The 20440-nt window shown below is 38.6% G+C and overlaps 1 protein-coding gene across 6 annotated transcripts in view; it reads right to left on the bottom strand.

Annotated features, from left to right (window-relative positions):
* Positions 1 to 20440, bottom strand: part of TNNI3K (TNNI3 interacting kinase) — a 288508-nt gene that overhangs the window by 40220 nt on the left and 227848 nt on the right. For 4 of the 6 annotated variants that reach the window (XM_007182928.2, XM_007182929.2, XM_007182926.2 and 1 more), the window contains 2 exons: positions 18779 to 18838; positions 15417 to 15586 (listed from right to left, as the gene is read on the bottom strand). The exons of 1 other annotated variant lie outside the window; for it this stretch is intronic. In XM_007182928.2, coding sequence (XP_007182990.1) covers positions 15417 to 15586; positions 18779 to 18838 — 230 coding nt within the window. The remainder of the gene's footprint in view (positions 1 to 15416; positions 15587 to 18778; positions 18839 to 20440) is intronic. One more of the 6 variants, XM_007182927.2, reaches the window with a different exon arrangement.

The raw sequence follows: 20440 nt of genomic DNA, 5'->3' as shown, positions 1-20440 counted from the left end.
CACTATACCATGTCTCCACCCCTCCTACCTCTCTCATTATGGTTCCTTCTTTATATCTTTAGTTGTGGAAAACCTTCTCTGCTAGTCTCCAGGTTGTTCTCATAGAAAGTTACTCTGTAAGTACTTGTAATTTTGGTGTGTTCATGGGAGGAGGTGAGCTCAGGGTCTTCCTTCTCTGCCATCTGGTAACAAATTTCCCATAAATTCTGTTTAAGTTTATACCATATGCCACTAATGAGTCTGTGCCCCACCAGCTTTCCTTATTTTATCCTATGTTTTCAGTGTCTCTCCTCTTCAGTATAGATTCATTGCCTGGCAATCCATAGCTAGTGTTCTTCTTACTCTATAATTCACTGTCATTTCCAGAGAAGGACAAATGGGCAACCTGCTGGATATACCTCAAGGCCAATGGCATGTCTCTCCTCACTCTCATAAATACCTCTCTCTGTGTTTACATGACCCAAGAGTCTTATACCCACTACTGTATATATCACATTGTATTATAAATACATTTGAGGTCTATTTTCCATACTAGACTACTTAAAGGGAGGAAAAATTGTACTATGTACTCTTTCTGACATCTCCAATTCCTAGAAAACTCCTGGTATGATGCAGGCACTATGTAAAATGGATGACTGACTTACTGAGACAGGAAAGAAAACAAACAGTTCTTCGATTTTCAACCTTGGGGTGTCTAAAAGGCACTCAAGTTCCTACACATCAGGGCTCATGTGCCTGGATGACTAGCTCATGTGACACTAAATTAAAGTGCCGTATTGTTAGGGATTGCCAGTGTGGCTAAAACAAGTGCTTAAATCTCACCACAGAACTGTGCCTCTCCATGTTCTTAGTTTCAATGGACCCTAATGTGGAACAAAAAGTAGACTTTAGAGTCAGTCAAAAGGTTTGCATTGATTGAGCCATTCATTCATTCATTTAAGATACATGTACCTACCACTTACCATGTGCCAAACACTGTGATAGATATTAAGAATATAAAGATGAAAGACACAATTCCTAACCTCATGGAGTGTAAATGTGTGTGTGTGTGTGTCTGTGTGTAGGGGGGCAACTGAAATAATTATAATTATTATAATACAGTTTCTGACTCTGACGGGATATGCACGGGATAAGATGGCAACAAACATGATGTGCATCTAGCCAATTGAGGGTATCCAGGGAGACTTCCAAGAAGAAGAGATTTTGGAGCTGAGCTTGGCCTTCATTGAATCTTCCATGTATCTGTGTGCTAAGAAAGTGGAGGTGGCATGAGGAAGTTTGAAAACTGCTCTTGTGTGTGCTGTTTGCAAGTTGGAATGTGCTTGCCTTGACATATTTATAATGGATAATATGGGGATCTTGTAACTGGAGCACCATATGACATCTGTAACAAAATTCAGATAATGATTCATTCAACATTTCTTTCAATGTATTTTCTTTAGTGTAATGGACTATGCCAGTTGGTATTGCAAGTATAAAATTATTTCACATGGTTGGGTATCCCCCTCAAAGAACTTACACAACATAGACATGATACTAAGTAGAAAGTGAGTTAAGGTAAATGAAACTTTTCTTAGAAGAGAGAAAACTCTTTCCATCAAGTATAAGGATGGAATGAGGAACGCTTGTAGGGAGAGGTGATGCAACCTTGAAGAAGGGGTAGGACCTAGAAATATAGAGACAAGGGGGACAACATTCTAAATATACTAGAGCTAGAAGTGTCCACAGAGATTGGCAAGTCCTGTGCTTCTTAAATTTAATGTACATTCACAAGTCACGTGTTAAAATCTTGAAAATGCAGATTATGATTCAGTATGCCCGTGTGGCCCCTGGGAGTCTTAATTTCTAACAAGCGCCTAGGTGATGGTGAAGCTGGTGGTCTGTGGGCCACACCTTGAGTAGCAAGGTCCAGTTCACATGCCTCAGAATAGTCCCTGAAACCCAGGGCGGGAAGGGACTTGCCCACGCCACAGGGTTGATTAGTATGAGGGCAGCCCTCTGTCTCACACTGCAGCAGCTCGGCAAGTAGTGAAAAGATCATAAGCTTTGGAGACAGGCTGTTCTACGCTCAATCTTGGCCCTGCTGTTTACTAGTTGCAAAGCCTTGGGAAGGTCATTTATCCTTTCTGTGCTCCAGTTTTCTCATTTGTAGAATACTGATAAATAACTCCTAACTTGTAGAAGAGTTGTGATAAGTCAATGATCTGACTGGCATACAAAAAAATGTATAATAGTGTCTGGAACACAGTAAGTGATCAAAACACACAATGTGTCTTCTCTTGCTTTTTTGACCAGGTTAACATTGTCATCAGTGCACATGGCTTTATCTCTGTCATCCCTCTCCTAGGGCCTAGGCTGTATTGGCATTCAGTGACATGCAGGGGCGCCATTAACACTGGTTGGCAAATAGGTCCCTGATTAATGCCAAAAATAGAGGATTTAATTTTTTTTTTTTTTTGCTGTCTCTTTGGAAAGGGATTAAAAAGGTAAAAACATATACCATTAGTGCATTCTTGGTATTGTTTTGCAACTGAGGCCTTTAAAACACCTGCTCATTGATGATAGAAAATGCTCAGACAATATCAAAAATATTAATGATAGATGTTTTTCATTCCACTTTGGTTAATACCTTTTTTCCCCGGGTCCATGATTTTTTCAGGCTGTCTTAACTGCTTACCTAAATACTAAGAAAAACTCAATCTCATGGTTTTCAAGGAGATAATAAGAAACAATGATTTGTGAAATGTCTTCTCTAACGAGAAATTTCCTGTTTCAAATACTGGCAAGCAAAAGGAAGGATGTTGCCGTGTTTGCATTGTATGAGGGTTAGATTCAGTCTACCTGGAAGATGGTAAAGGTGAAAAGAAGAAAAAAAATCTATGAGGAATTAAACCTGTTAAACTGTGCAGTGCCATTGTAAGAGCTTCTTCAGAAATCTATTTAGAAATCACTGCTCTTGTATCTGAAGCATTACAGAGACACCAGCATCACCCACTTCTTATTACTGCAAACATGGCAACAGTTGCCATGCTAGCAAGAGATTCGAAGCACAAACACTGGAGTCAGGAGGGAGCAGGGCGGGGCCCGAGCTGGAGTCAGGGCTGCTGAACGGTGCACAGGGCCGCCCGTACAGATTTAATTAGGCCAGTTGTTCTCCTTGGTCCCCGTGCTGTGTCCTGTCAGACATTTCAGTAGAGCAGCAGCAGTCTCAAAAGCAGCTTTTTTGGACCAGGTCTTTTACTATCAGTCGTGCACAAATATCACCGCCACAGGCAGGATCTGTGTGCTTTGATGAAGGCAAGAGTGGGTCTGGGCCCTCGTTTTGGTTAGGAATGGAGAAAGGATCAGGGTTTCTCTTCGTTTCCAGGAATGAAAAACTCATAAAACTCTTATCATTAGAAAGTCAGGCTATTCGTTGTCCCAATATGTCATTTCACCTAATTGAAAACTGAGAAATCTGTCACCATTTATTTAGCAGTTTGCCTTGGGCGAATCTTTGCAGGTTCCCTTCCTGTGGCTGGGAATTAGTTAATTAGTATTACAAAATGCTTGAAGAGGGAAATGCACTCTGGCTCACCCTTTGGGTTATGAGGGAGCCCATTTTAGGTTGCTAACAAGCTCTGCTGAAGGATAGAAAAGAACACGAGATTACAGCACCAGCCGTGGTAAGAGCTGCATCTTTCCCTCTCTCAAGTGCATATGTGGTAACCTACATATGTCACTTGCTCACTCTTTTCATGCAAATCTTTTTTGCTTGACAATAAATCAGGTCCTTAAAGCTTATAAAAAAGGTGTCAATTTTACACATGTAGGGCTCTTCTCATATCTTCACTTTTATTAATTTCCTATTTTTCATCACTTCCTCTTTTGAACAGAATATTTTGTTTGATGTTCTTCCTTTTACATTTTTTCATGGAGAAAGGCTGTTTCAAACTCAGGGTGGTTTTAAAGTCAAGGAACTGAAAGAAAGAATTGACATTTTTCACCTGCTCCTAACTTTAAGGCTGAATGCCTCTGTTCAGTGAAATCTCTAAGCCTCTCTCCTCAGTACAGCAGTCAGAGGGCCGAAAGCCTCACCCGTGCTTTGTCAACTGATTGCTAGGTGGCGCTAGAGAGCAAGGCAACTAGAAAAGAGCTACTAACACAACTGCTGTAGGTCCACATTAGCTGAAAGGAAGTTCTTACATTGAGCCCTATTGCATTTCAGAACAGACTATTTCCAATTTTGATGACTTGTAGGATATCAGCAACATGAGATGCAGAGAGCACCAGCAATCAATTTACAGTCTTCCGTCTTCCTTTCACTTTTTGTGTGTATGTGTGCCTCTGGGAATTGTTTTCTTATTTCACTACAGTGCTTTTATTTATGGTACCTAGGGCTGTAGTGAAGAGGTTTTGTATAAATATAAATAGATGGATATGCTTATTTTTTGACCTTTATGGAAATAGTTTTAACTTCCTCCACTTTCTTTAATTTCCCCTCCTTATTAGATGACATTCAAGCACATAATGAAGAGGTATAAGAAGTACTTTCACACTCTCACACAACATGCGTAGCTATGTATTTTCTCTCTCAACCCCATACCCCATGACATTAAGAAATTTTCTGCTTTTGTTAATTAGAAAAAATTTATGGGCAGATATGAGCTTAAAAAGAAAGAGATAAAAGGCAATTGACAGGCATGGCACTTGCTTAGATTCCAGCTGCTCTCCTTTGGCTTTTATATTTTTCCAGCACAGACCCTTAATGAGCTTGGTAACTGACCTTCAGAAAGTGAGTGTCACAAAAATTATACATCCCAGAGGTGATAACTGTCCTGCGAAAAAAAGTCTTCTTCTCCCTTGATTAGGCAAGCAATGTCTTACGCTGCTCACTATACAAACAATGTGAGCAAGGCCCATAGAACTTAAGTCAAGTGAGTTAGACCACTCTCTACAAGCTCAGAAGACATTGCTGAATTGAGGATTAGGTATTAATGTGATGCTCTCATACACACTGAGTTCTTTTGTAAACACTAGATGCGATATTTTAAATCAACAATGTTTAACAAGTAAAAAACAGTTCAGAAAGCCAAAGATGCTATCTTTTTATTATTTTCTTAAATTTATAGATCTTAAAATTATTTCTATGTAGAATCAGCTAAAAGATTCTGGGCCTTCATTGTGTTTATGAGTTAAAGGGCAGTGTTTGTCTTCATTTCCAGGACTGAAAAACTCATGAAACCCTCATCACTGGATAGGTTTTTTTTGTTGAACAAAAATATCAGCTAAAAGATTCTTCTTTTTTTTTTTTTTTAATACAGTGAATTCAATTGACTACTGTAGTAGGGAGTACATTTAATGAGAAAAAATGTCTGGTTTTACAATGTACTTAATTCAATAAAGAAATCATACTAAAGTAATGTTCAAAACTGGTCCCCAAATATTTAGAAGGAAGGAGTTTATCTTTTTATATGTTCTGATTAGTTTTTGCTGCTTCTAGAAATGTGGCCAGGGAGTCAGGCTGGTTTCCAGAGACATGATTAAAGAAGAGGGAGAGGGCAGGGTTAGGCCACGGTCTGCTCGTGAATGAGGCAGCATATGTGGAATTTGTTTTGTTCAGGTTAGGTGTGTATCAGTGCAGGCAGCTGCTTATAAAGATCTGTTATGAGCAGGCATAAGCTGAGGTAAAGTGGCTAGTATCAGAGGTAGTCAGAGTGAGAAGGGAAATTTTTCCTTCAATCAAAGGCTGTACTGGCCATAGACTGAGAATGAGCTATGTTCCGTTGAAGCTGGAAGAGTTTTCGAGGGAGGTAGTTCAGTACTCTGGATAGCTCCCTGCTGATTATCCTCAAAGCCCAAACCAGAGGTTAGAAGTTTCTGCTTCTTAAAGACAGTTCAAACATGTTGGCCAAGCATAGTCTCCAGAGACAGCATGGTGTAATGGAAACACCACCAGATAGGCCCAGATTCAACTATTAATTACCATTTTTCCACTATACAGTTTCATTAAAATTACTTAAATCGTTGGAGTCTCAGTTGTAAAACAAACTGAAAAATGGAAACCAGGAGGCCTACTTCATAAGATCATTGTGAGGATTAAATGGAATAATGTTGTGAGACCCATCATGATCATTCATTCATTCCACAAGTAGGTATTTAGCACCTATTAGACCCTATTCTAAGTACTGGAGACACAGAATCAAAAAGGAGAGACGTTCATGCTCATGATGTTTACAATTTAGTGTAGATACCAATAAAAAAGTAAGTAATTGTCTAAAACTATACTTCCAGGTAGATGTAAGTGCCATGAAGAAGCTATTCTACTGATTCTTGTGGGCCTAAAGCTTGAATTTTATTGGACTACATGGGAGAAATAGCATGGGCCCAAGCCAGGTGGGAGGTCAGATAATAAACACCTGTATAAAGCTAAAATCTTTGAAGGACAACACCAAGATTGGGTGTGAGCCAGGAATAATAACATCCATTCTACATAGGAAGATACAGAGGATAATTGCTCTATGTCATCCTTGGCTCCAGGTAAACTGAGAAAAATGAAAAAATGAAATATTTGCCCTGAGAGGTCCCATCCACAAGTCCATTCACATGCAAGTTTTCAAACAAAAATATCACTACATGTGTTTTATGGAAAACTCCAAGTTGAAGTTTTTAAGTGGTTCGGTGGGTTAGTGTCCCCAGATAATCAGAAAGAGCAAAAGCAAATCATCTGTGAAGTAACTTACACCAAATAAGGGTCAAAAAATTGCCAGTGATAAAGTTCCAAGGAATATGAGCTACAATAGAAACAAAAATTTCTAAATACATTTTAAAACAAGGGGCAAGAATTATCAGAGACAATGAACCACATAATTATATCCAAAAACTTCAGATACAGAAATAGCAGATATTCAGATATATTAATAGAATCTAAAATAAATGTGTATGAAAAGAAGAAATAATTTAGAAGTGTGTAGAAGAAACAGATTTTCAAAGAGTCTAGTCAAATTGCAAAAGCTATACAATTTCTAGAATTGGAATAGATACTAGACATGAATTGAATTAGAAATGCAATGAAGAGAACAGCATATTTGATCCAGCTACCAAGTGTACTGGATAGATTTGAAGAAATTACCAGAAAGCAGCATAGAGAAACTAAAGGGTGGAAAATTTAAAAAAAGAGAGAGAGTGAGAAATGTGGAAAGTAGAGTGAGAAGATCTAAAATACATCTAATTAGAATTCCATAAAGAGAGAAGAGAGAAGATGGGGTAAAGACATGTTAGAAGAGGTAGTGACTGAGAATTTTCCAGAATTTATGAAAGATATCAATCTTCAGATTCTGGACATCTAATAAATTCAAAGCAAGATAAATAAAAATAAATCCATACCTATATACAACATAGTTAAACTGTACAATACCAAAGACAAAGAGAAATTCTAACAGCAATTAGAAAGGGCAGATTGAAAATAAAGGAAATGACAATTAGATTCACAGATGATATTTTAACAGCAGCAACAACAACAAAGATGTGGAAAAGCATCTTAAAGGTGCAGGGGAAAATAATTAAACACCTTAAATCCCATATCCACTAAAATATATTTCAAGAAAGAGGGAAAATAAAGGTGTTTTCAGAATGGAAAACTCCTTTTCCGTTCAATAGTAAGATAAGAGAATCCCAGGTGAGAGTTACCTAAGGGGACGAATGTGTTCATGAACTAATGCTCTTGCGAAGGAAGGCTGTTCTTTTTGGCCTTTTACCTAGGTAGCCTCTTCTGACATCAAACATCCCAGCAGCTTTTAAAATCCCTCTGTTTTTATGTAGCTTCATGATAGATACCATAGCTTTTCCAAACTTGGTTACATATCTCCCATTACGGGGCCATAAAATAGAGAACAGAGGGCTTCCCTGGTGATGCAGTGGTTTAGAATCCACCTGTCAATGCAGGGGACATGGGTTCAAGCTCTGGTCCAGGAAGGTTCCACATGCCACGGAGCAACTAAGCCCGTGCACCATGACTACTGAGCCTGCGTTATTTAAGTCTAAATAAACCATAGCCGTGTAAAACAATAAAATAATATCTAAGCTGTGGAATTATAAAAATCATAATAAAATAAAATAATGGATAGAGTATATAATTTGGGAGGGAATGAATGAAACTAAAATGCTCTAAAATCTCTCTTTTATTTGGGAGTAGGACAAGTATATTAATATAAAATTTATTAAGTTTAATATGTTAAAGTTTCTAGGGTACCCACTAAGGAACAGAAGACCGGAGTGCCTGTTCAAATAATCCAAAGGAAGACAGGAAAAGGACAGAGTGAGAAAAAAACCCAGAGAGAATAAAATAATATGGTAGCAATGAATTCAAATTATTTCAGCAATCACAATGAATGTAACAATCAACATGACAAAAGGTATAAGAACCTTGCAGAGAAGATTATAAAACCTAACTAAAAGATGTTAAAGAACATCTAAATAAATACAAAAAGTACTATGTTCATGGCAAGGGAGACTCAATATCATAAAGATGTCATGTCTTCCCACATTGATCTATAGGTTTAAAATACCTATAATCAAAATCTTACATTTTTGTGAAAAATGCAAGCTGATTATAAAATTTATATGGAAGAGAAAAAGTCAAGAATAATCAGGAATAGTCAAGATGGGATGTGCCCTACCAGAAATCAAGAGTTTAATATTGCTATTGTAATTAAAATCGTATACAACTGACGCAGGGATAAACAAATGTCCCATTGAACAGAATAGAAAAACTGAAAACAGACCTATCCAAATGTAGATCCTTGATATGTGCACGAACTACTATTATAGATCACTGGGAAAGGGATGACTATTCTTTTTAAAAAGGAGGAAAAGAAAGTTCATGGTCGTTATTTCATGTTTGTTCATCCTGTTCTCTTTATACCTGAACTATATTTCCATCATCTCTCTCTTCAGTGAAACCTTTCTCAACTACCTCAACTCAAAGCAAACTCCCCTTTTAAAACACACTGGGAATGAATGTGTCAGTGCCTTCTTTCGTCACACGTTTCCAGCACCCAAATTCTATTCGTTTGTTTATTACAAAGAAATAAGCAGACATTTAATGCCCTAATAGTGAGGGGGTGGGATGGAAAGAAGTTTGAATTAACTGGTCGTTCATTATTTTTGAACAAAAAAAATTTGAACTTGACCGGAAAGTAAGGGTCAAAATTCTGAGCGCCGCAGTTTTACTCAAATTTCAGAAATACAAAGCATGGTATTCATAGCCCAACTAATGATTCCTCTAATATATTATAGATAAAAATATTTAATATTCACCACTTACAGTTCAGTTATAAATGAGATATTGTAGGCACCGGAAAAAAACACAAAAGAAAATTTCTTCCTTTAAAGTATTTATGAGCTAATGGGGAATTAAAAATAAATGATCGTAATATAAGACAAAATAACACAAATGTATAAAGTGGCACAAACTACCGTGGCCTTTGGTAAGGCATAACTGTGGAGGCGTTAGTCCCAGGAAAGGCTCTCTCATGACACAGTGATCAAGCTGACTAGATATTACCGAAGGCTGATTAATATTTTGATAAGATTGGGTGGGACTGTTGAGGTTAAAAAATAGGATATAGGAATAGGTTGACAGTAAATTAAACATGGGGTGTGTATGGGAAATAGTAGAACTTCTAGTTTGTCTATGGTGTGTGTCACCAGGGATGCTATTGCTATTCTGTGCAGGATAATTCTTTATTTTGTGGGATTGTCCAAAACATTGTAGGAAATTCAACACTCTGCCCCCCCCCCACTAAATATCAATGGCACCTCCCTAGTCACTGGGAAATACCAAAAATACCAAAATACCAAAAAATACCTCCTACAGTTCCCAAAACCCTAGAACATTTTTTGAGAAGAGAAGTGACAGGATCAATGTCTAGAACCACTGGAACATCTGATGTTCAGTGGGAGGTAAAACTGGAAATGTGTTTCACTGGTCATTTTGGATTCTGGATGACATAACGTCACTTAATTTTAGAGGCAATGTGGAATTATTGGTAGTTTTAAAGTAGGGTAGTGATATAATTGGAGGTCTACAGAAGGAAGATTATGCTGGCAGTAGAGGGTTAAGTGGATTATGGCATGGGGAAGCTGGGACTCGAGGGAGAGAAGTTAAAGACATGACAAAGAAAGCAGAGCAGCCAAGTTTGGACATATGGACTGGGGGCTAACTTTGTGTGTGTGTGTGTGTGTGTGTGTGTGCACGTGTGTGTGTGACACAGAGAGCGAGAGAGAGAGAGTTGGAGTCATGGATTGAAACTGCTGATTGTGGTGAATTGACAAGAGAAATAAATTGGGGATGAAGAAGGGATTGGAAGAAAAGTGAACATTTAATGGGCCTGAGGGAAGTTTCAGTACAAAGAAGCATGGAGGAGAGGCAGTAGACTAAAAAGGGGAGTATTTGCCCTTCGGTGGTGAGGAGATACCACACTACGGCTGATACTGGATAAACCGTCCTGCTCCACAGGAGCGAGTGGACACAAGCCTCTCACCTCTCCTTTTTTCATTCCTCCTAGGAACATTGGTTTCATGGTGCTATCATCTTACACAGTTGCTGCATTCTGGAAAAACTATGTGTAAATTAAAATTTGATAACATATTCAACTTTTATAAGTTGAATTGCATTCTAAGTGCACTAGGCAAGCTTTCTATTTAAAGGAACCCTTTCATGGACCCTCTTGTAATGTGAAAAATTAATTCCAAATCAATCTGTTTCACAGTTGCAATCTCTGGATCTCTGCTTTCTTCTCCTGGACAGCTAACTAGGTCATAGCGTTCTATTCTCAGAGCCCAGCCCCACATAAACACTAATTGGTTTTCACATCTGAAAGGTTGTGTATCACTTTGTCATTTCTAAATTTACATGATGTAATCCATGTACAAGATGGGAGATTTCATACCCTGTGGGAGGAGCAAGTGCCACATGCTTAGTTTTCCAAATATATCTAAAGACACAAAGTATTTTAAAAGAGGCAGAACTTCAGGAGTGCCTTCCCCAAACTCAGATTTCATGAGTTTGGGGTTTCAGCAGGAATTAACAAATGTCTATTACCTTTGGAGAAGATATCTGACACAGTTTCCCACCTTGATATTTATTTTATAAAGGAACATAATAATTAAAAACAAATGTGGAAATAGAAACCAAAACCCCCGCCAAATCAAGAATTACAAAACTACAGGCTGTAACTTTCATAACCCCAAAATTGAAAATATAAATGCACTATTTTTAAGACATTGTTGAGGGCTCCGAGACCCAAAATTGGGAACATTTTGGATGAGGACTACAGGCCATATCTTGTTGCTATTTAAGAAAAAATAATGCTGGGCTAAAAATTACACCTTGTGTGATTGTAATGAGTTAGTTAGAAAGCCTCTTAGATCAGAGGTTGCTAGCACCTTGCAAGGACTTTTGGGAGAGACCACACAGGTAATCAGCCTTCAGAATGGTCGCCTTTGGTCACAGCTGCTGTTTCACCTTGGCGCTCTCCTTCCTCTTTTGTTTATCCCATCAGTTGCATCAGATTGACTGGCAGGTTAGATTGTAGTATTCTCTTTCAGCATGCTTCTCATGCTTGGATGTATATTGGGCTCACCTGGAAAACTTTAAAAGCCTCTGAAGTCTGGGTGCCATCCCCATGGGTCTTGGTTTAATTGGTCCTGGGCACTGGTACGTGTAAAAGTTCCCCAGGTGATTCTAATGTGCAGCCAAAGAGCCGCTGAATTCCAGGCTGTTAAACTCATGGCCCTGCTGGATCCTTGGGTTCTTTGACTTTAAGAACCTATTGATCTCTGGTCTCATTTGCTCTTTCCTATACACATGCTGAAAAGGCAGGCTTGGGAGGAGTAATTGAATTCTTTCCCTGACCAACTTCCAGAAGACATTGGAAGAAGTCCAGCAAATACAAGTATTGGCAAAATATATCAAACTTCTGAAAAGTGACACCTCCTGTGCCAGAGAAATTCAGAAAGCATAGGAGAGTCCTGGGTGAGGACTCCAATTCTGCTTCAATAAACTTAGTGAAGTTACTTACTCTTTCTGAGCCTCAGTTTCCTTATCTGTAAAAATTGGAATACCTAACTTCTAAGGTTTACTTAAATGAGTATTCAAAGTGTCTAAAATAGTGCCTGGCATGCAGTAGAAGTGCAATAGTGATAGCTATTTAAATGGAAAGAATAGAGAAAATAATTAAAGCTTATTGACTGATTATGCTCCAAAATAATAATAATTACAAATTATTGAGCCAATTTATCCATTTTTTTATCCTCAGAACAAATATTTGTTACATATTGACTTCATTCCAATTACACTGCTAGCTACTAGGGTTACAGATGTGAATAAAACAGACATGGTGCATCTTACAACTTAGCTAAATGCTTTACTTATTTCTGGAGTTGATTTCAAGCAGTCCGAAGATTGACCTTACTAGAGGGGTGATAACAACTACAAACTGACCTTCAATGCACCCTCACAACAAATACTCAGGGTGTGCTAGGCTGTTAAGAGAAATTTGTACCAAGTAGACAGACAAGTACTTATCAGGGTTCCATAACTGTCCCGAAGGGCCAGGGAGGTATAAAAAACCATGTGAGAATATCAAAGGGAGCATCTCAAAACACCTGATGATTTTTTTCCCACCCTGTTTGGGCAGTTTTAGGAATAGTGGTGTACCTTCCGGGTTCTTGAAGGCCAGAGCAGCTGTGTTCCCTCCACCCCCAACTCACCCAGTTGGGTGTGTTGCTGTGCCTCCCATCTGGGTAGCTGTCTATGTATTATAAGTTGTGTGACTTACCTACCTACATTATGGGAACTTGCATCCTTTGCTTGGGTCTGTTGGCATTTTTCACTCAGTCACTCTTGTGACAATACTGCCTCTCCCAGTAACAATCCTAAGAGCTAGTGTTACTATCCGTATATTACATATAAGACGTTGGTAACCTGCCCAAGGTCACTGAGCTCTTAAGTGGCAAAGCCAAGACTGAACCTCAGATCTGACTCTACAGCTCATCCTCTTAACCTCTGCCTCAAGTGGACAAAGCTTCGGTGACTATGCTTTGGAAATACCAAAATCTGTCTCTTCAGAGAATTAAGTTTAAAACCACAAGTAAAGAAGAAGAACAGATGGAATTAGAAGATGATGTTGTGACTGAACCTTATCTAATCTTGGCCTATGAGCCCCTCATGAAATTATGGGAGAGACTGGAATCCAATGAAGAATTGTGTCCAGTTTGCCTTGTTATCAATCAAGCCTGCTGATACTTAGCTTCATGACATTCCATAGATTAAAGTCTTCATGATTCAGGTTCTCATCTCTTCATAGCTGCAGCTGCAACTCTTTTGTCAGACCAGGAATATAATAACTATGGCTAAAAAGGCAACAGTAGCAATTTGTAGATGGTATAGGATCCTTGCTAAATCCAGATAATCTTTCCCCACCTTCAGGATAAAAATGTTGACTCTGATGACAGAATGTGTGAATGTGTATATGCGCATGTGTGTGTATAAGTGCACATGTGTAATGGCTCATGTATAAATGCTCTGGAGCACATGTGGAAGGACAGAGATTTTAAGCCAGTCTTTTCTGATTTTCCAGGGGTTGCAGTATGCACTTTGTAGGGTATCCATGGAGCTCACAGTGCCTGCCTTTATTGTTCGCCATCCAGATCAGGCCATTGGTGACCAGGTTTACATACATGAAATATGACCCCACCTTCACTCCAACCACATTTGTTTAGACCAGAGGTGGCCATATAATCCAAAGCGACCAATCATATTTTCTCGCATGGCAGACTGTACTTATTCCTACTTCATTATGCTTTTTGTATTTAGGCCCTTTGCCATATGACCCTGTAGGACCTCCCACTAGAGGCTGAGTATATTTTCTCTCCCTATCGATGTTGGACTCAGCTATGTGACTTGCTCAAGGAATGTCGTAGGATGCAGGAGACTGTGTATTGGGGACTGGGGCGTGTAAATGGCAGAGTTTGCTATGGAAGAAAGCTGAACTCTGTTTTCCTCTTTTTCTGACTCGCCCCTTTGCTTAAACTTTTTTTGTGGCTTTTGTTTTTCCTTGAGGTAAAGTTCACATAATATAAAATTAATCATTTTAAAGTGAAAAATTCAGTGGCATTTAGTATATTCACAATGTTTTGTAACCACCACCTCTATCTAATTCCAAAATATTTTCATCCCCCCAAAACAAAATCCCGTATCCATTAAGCAGTTACTCCCAATTTCCTCCTCCCCCACCCAGACCCTGGGGCCACCAATCTACTTTTTGTTTTTATGGATTTCCCTATTGCTATTGACAGAATTGTGTCCCCCCTCCCTCCAATTTCATATGTTGGGGCCCTAACCCCTTATGTGACTGTATTGGAAATAGGGCCTTTAAGGAGGTGATTAAGGTTAAATGAGGTCAGAAGAATGAAGCCCTTGATCTGACAGAATTCATGCCCTTATCAAAAGATAAAAAGACTCCAGAGCTCTCTCTGCCATGTGAGGGTACAGTGAGAAGGTGGCCATCTGTAAACCAGGAAAATGGCCATTTGAAAGTCCCACTAGAACCCAACCATGCTGGCACCCTGATCTCAGATTCCAGCCTCCATGGTGAGAAATTTCTGTTGTTTAAACCATCCAATCTATGGTATTTTGTTATAGCTACCCAAACTGACTAGTACACCTATTCTGGATATTCATATAAATAGGATCATACAATATGTGATCTTTGTCCCTGGCTTCCTTCATTTAGCATGTTTTCAGGGTTCATCCATGCTGTAGCATGCATCAGTACGTCATTCCTGTTATGGCTGAATAATATTGTATTGTATGGATACCACCTTCTTTATCTATTCATCTGTTGATGGATTTTTTTTTTCCCCACCTTTTGGCTATTGCAAATAGTGCTGCTATAAACATTTGAGTACAGGTATTTGTTTGAGTATCTATTTTCAATTCTTTTGGAAATATACCTAGGGGTGGAATTGCTGGGTCATAAGGTAATTCTCAGAACACTGAACTTTTGGTGCTCAGACCTTCAGAGTTGCTTCTTGATTCCCACACAAGAAATTCTTCCTTGAATTCCATAAGACTCCCAGAATACTTTCAATAAATTCCTTTTGTTGCTGTAGCTAGACAGTTCTTGCTGTAGTTAGACAATTCTTGCTTAAGCAAGAGTTAACCCGAAGCTTAAAGAACCTAGACTAATAGACAACAAAATTTCTAATTTTGGGTCAAAATATTAGAAGAAAAACAGGTTCAAAACTCCCCTTTCAAAGTTTGCCACAGGGGTGGTAAGTTCCCTGTTGATACTAAGCAAATCAGGTGATTATCTTGATGAGATTCTGGAATCTGACTTGACTTTGTAACTGTTGCTTAGACTACCACTTACCTTTGGGACCAGGCAGCATAGGACCTTGCATTTAGAGCATATTCCAATTCAAAACGACTCCGTAAAGCTGCCACGTGGCTTCGGCCAGGCCCTCCGCGGCTCAGCAGACAATCAGAAGAAGAGGAAGGTGAGAGAGACCCACTGCTGTTACTTGATGCAGGAGACATCAGCTGAGTGAAGGAGGGTCAATTTCAATCAATTAATAAATCCAACAGGCTTAACAGCATAGTGTAGAATGTAGATTTATTTTAACTTTCCATTCTAGGATTTCTCATATTTTAATTTCTATTCATCTCAGCTTGCTTTTCCTTTCAGCCTCTGATGGCAACACCTGGCTAGCTTTTTTTGACCCAGCTCTGTGATGAGAGCTGACCCATAAAACTTATGCTTGTCTTTAACAAAACACAGTAGGCTCAAATCAGATTCATAAAATAGAACATTATTATTTAATGGTTAAAAGATTCTCTACATTTTTCACTATGGTGATGAAATTCATGGCAGAGTTCCTTTAAATCGGAGCTTACAATTATTCCCTTTACATAAAATTATTCCCTTTACATAAAATGGATTTACACACTTTCCCAAAAATACATCCATTTTATAAAATGAAGGCTGCTTTAATGTCCAGCAAGCATGAGGACTAAATAGAGTTGTTGTAAGAGAATTTTTAAAAATATTTACAAATAGTTAAGTATAGTTAGAAAATAGAAGAGTGTGAGGGAAGAAAATGAGAAAGAGAAGAGGAAAAATAAGAAAGTAGTTTTCTTGAACTTTTGACACCCTTGTTACTTATGCACTCTACCTAACACAACTGAGAATATTAGTGCTTTGACATTATAATTTCATAAGACATGTAGAGAGCAGACTTTGGTTTTAAAAAAAATAATATCTATAAATTCTAAACTCTTCACAGTAGCCAAGACATTTCTAAGTAAAGCTCCGAGAATCATGTGATGTCAGTATTGAAATGAACCTTCAAACTCTTCAATGATTTAATCTCTTCTGTGCATCCTTTTCAAGTCAGCTACACAATCTGATGGGGAACCTCCAGTGGTGAGGAACTCACTATCTCCAGATCCATTCATTTATGTTAGGACAGCTCTGACCATTGGAAAGTTCTTCCTCACAATTAACCAGTTCTATTATTGTACTTCATTTCCATCTGTTGGCCCACAGAGAACTAGGTCATTCCCTTTCCCATATGACAGTTCTTCAGATGTTTAAAATCAGCTGTTGACTCATCCTAGATTTGTCTTCTCTGGGATAAGCATCCCTGGTTCCTCTAATTGGCTCTCACATACAGGATTTTCAATCCATTCACCATTCTGATCTCTATTCCCTAAAATTTGTGTTCCAGTTTTAATTATCCCTTTAAAAGGACATAACTGGGAACTATTTTGTTTGGCCATCTCAGGAGAGAGAGGAATGATCACATTCTTTATTCAGATGCAAGACAGATACTTCATATTCTAACTCCCCAAAAGCTTATTATCCACTAACCTTCATGATGCTCCTAAACCATATCTCCAACATTTGATTCTTTTACTATTGTTTCATTGACTCTGGTGTATGATGATATATTTATTCCTATTAAATTATTTCTTAGACATGTCCTACTACTTTTCCTGCTTTCAAATATTTGTTGTCTCTCTCAACTTTACTATATCTACAAATGTGATGAGCAGAGCCTTCCTGACCTTGATCTAAACCACTGACTAAAAAGTTGAAGAGTAGAGAGGATAGAGCCTTATGGAACTACACAAGTTAAGACCCTTAATGATGATTCTAGTCCATTAATTAGTACAATCCAGTTCAGCAAATTCTCTTTGCATAAAGCCCAAAGTTATTTGTCTTTTCCACTAGGGGAGATTGTGCTAAGAGGCTTGGTCAATATAACAAGACTAGCTAGCTTAGCAGATCCTGCCATTGTCCCTGTTTCTGGAATTCACTCTCTGATCTAACTGGATATATCCCAGGCTTGGCGCAGCCTTGCTCTGTCAAACACAAAGGTTCAGAGTGAGAGGATACTTGGAACTCAAGCCTGAAAAGCATCTCTCAACATCCCAAGCCTCTGGCAGATGCTCTTGTTAGTAGGGGCTGCTGTAGTCCCACCAAATATACTTCTACTTCTCTCCACCTTGTTTGTTTCAGGACTGAAGAGAAGGGAAAGGAAGTTTTATGTTTAAAGAGTAAAGCTTCCTCTTTGTAAGTTCCAGTAAAGAGTCATGAGACAGAGCCACTCACTGCAGGCAGTAATTGCAGACCTGGAACACTTTTCCAAAAGATTAGGTTCCAGGGAATTCCCTGGTGGCTCAGTGGTTAAGACTCCGCGCTCCCAATGCAGGGGGCCCAGGTTCGATCCCTGGCCAGGGAGCTAGATCCCACATGCATGCCGCAACTAAGAGTTTGCATGCCACAACTAAAGAGCCCACGAGCCGCAACTAAGGATCCCGCCTGCCAGAAATAAGACCCAGCACAACCAAATAAATAAATATTAAAAAAAAAAAAAGATTAGGTTCCAGTCACTCTTTGTTAAGATTTTAAGGAAAGAAAACTTTCCTTGGATGGTTCCATTTTAGGATTTAGTTGTGCAATCTCAGGTTGATGCTGTTTTTCCCCATTTTTGTCCCTCCATACACTCGTTTATACGTGAGCCTGTATGTGTGATGTCCATCCCTCTCTCCTGTAGCATTCACTTGCATTTGGGAATATATTATTATTTTTGAATTAGTGCTCATGTTTCAGTTCCCTTGCCTATTTTCAAATGCTATCTCCCGAACAGGTGTATAGAAAATTAAGGCAATTATAGAGAAAATTAAAGCAAACAGCTCCTTGATATTAAGGAAAGAAAATTCCATTAGTCTCATTACCAACACATATCACTTTATGTAACATATGTGTGGTATAAAAGCAATGCCTCCCAATTAATTTATGTGCTAATTTTAGTAATAATTTTTCCTGTTCTTATTGAACATAAATGGACAATGACTTAATGTTTTAGCTTACATTTTGTTGTTTGTAGGAAATTTTGTATAGAAAGTAATGATTTACATAATTACCTTCTAACACATTTGTTATTTTAAAATTTTTACATATCAATTTTTTAAGCTATGCATACCCATGTCCATTTGCTTGCCTGATTATTTGTTGGAAGGGTCCCAATTCACTCTGAATTTGCCTTTGCCCTACGGATGCAGTCAATTCTCCTCCACCCTAAGAACTTAATTGACAGGGTGAAAATATGAATGGAGTTATGGACACTCACACTTTCTTTCCACAAGCACCACCTTAACTACATTCCCCAACACCGTTGGATATTCAAGCCTTTGTAATGGACATATTTCAGAAGCCAAAGTTCTTACCTCAGTGTTGCAGAGACACTCTTCTAACTTGGTAACAACTTCAGAAAATTCGGGTCTTCCCTGTAAATAAAGAAAAGACTTCTTTTCCCCAAAGAATAAAAGGGAAGCAGCTGTCTTTGGATTTTAAAATTGGATATTTGCATGTGCAAAGAATGAGATTAACAATAAAGTATATTTTTATTTAAAATACACTTGTATTGAAGTGTTAATTGAATGTTCATTTGCTGTTCATGGAGGGATGTTGAATCTCCCTCTGATAAGAGTTTTAAGTCAGAATTTGCAACTACATTCAGATAATGAAATAGTGGAAAAGCTTTAATTAGCTTTGCGCGCTTTTACGCGGCAGGTTTGCCTCTTCAAAATCAAAGAATAAAAGTGAATACTAAAAACTATTAACTATCTCAGTGCCCTATAATACACTGTTCAATGTGTCTGTAGGGAAAGAACTGCTACAGCTAATTTTATAATTAGCTTCATTTTTGAAAATATCATCTCAGATTCAAAACTAAGATCAATAGCAACCTCATGACTATGCCCTACTTTAGGGGTTAAGATAAGCTTTTAATCTACAAAAACTGTCATTAAAGATATTGTCCACTATGAACCTTTGTGTCAGATGAGTTTGGTCAAATAAACGTTTCTTGTACTCTGATTATATTCCAAGCTTTGTTCTAGTTGCTAGAGATATATAAATGACTATGGATCTATGGAAAAAATTCTCGGGATTTTAGAAAAAGTTGGTTTCTTTTGAAGAAATTATATGCCTTCTTTTTTCAGGTCCTAAGGACATGTTACAGAACCTATCATTTCTCCCTTTATGAAACTTTCACTGCCAGGAGGTGGATAGCCCAATTTAACATTCAGGTGCAGTAACCAACTAATTTAGATTCTTAGTAGAACAATTTCTCCCTTAATATCTAGCCCTCCCCTGAGGACACTGCTTGCCCCAGAGCTCTCTCAAGAGGAAGCTCTTTTCTCTCACATATTCCTGTATTTCTAGGTGTGTGGGGATGGTACTGGGGGTAAGCGGGGGTGGGGGGGGGCGTCTTTCTCAATGACATTGTAACTTCCAAATGGTTTCTCCTGGAAATGCCACCAGTTTGTCAAGCTTTTCCCCAGAGTCCCTCTCCTTTCTCTGAAGGTGTTGCATCTGGCTCACTGTCATGCTCTCTAGCACTACTCTCAGTGCTTTTATTATCCATGCAGATAAGCATTAAGGTGGCCTGACCTCTGGGTCCCTTTGTCTCCTCTTCTGCAATGCTCTTATCCTCCACCTTCCCTTGGTCACTTAGCTCCCCGGTCATTCATACCCTAGGCCCTGTTACCAGCGACGCCTGCAACTCCTCCGTGCTCTCCATCCTCACAGTTTCCGTCAGATGGCCCTCGGGGCTCTACCTCCTCTCTATCCAGCTCACTTCGTCCGGAGCTCCGACTCCAACAACTTCGACCGCATAAACCATCTTACCACTTAAGAAGACCCTGCTTTGCACTGTGAAGATTTTCAAATATACCCTGAAGTAGAGGAAAATAGTGCAATAAACCCCCGTGTATATATATATATCACTCAGCCTTAAAAACCATGTTTTTGCTACTATTGTTCTATCTATCTTTTTGTCTATCTATCATCCGATGTCTCCCCTATTTTTTGTTCCTGTTACCATC

This window comes from Balaenoptera acutorostrata, chromosome 1, assembly GCF_949987535.1.
Source record: "Balaenoptera acutorostrata chromosome 1, mBalAcu1.1, whole genome shotgun sequence".
Taxonomy (NCBI): domain Eukaryota; kingdom Metazoa; phylum Chordata; class Mammalia; order Artiodactyla; family Balaenopteridae; genus Balaenoptera; species Balaenoptera acutorostrata.
Note: the sequence above shows the minus strand (reverse complement) of the source record. Positions and strands in the feature narration are given on the sequence as shown.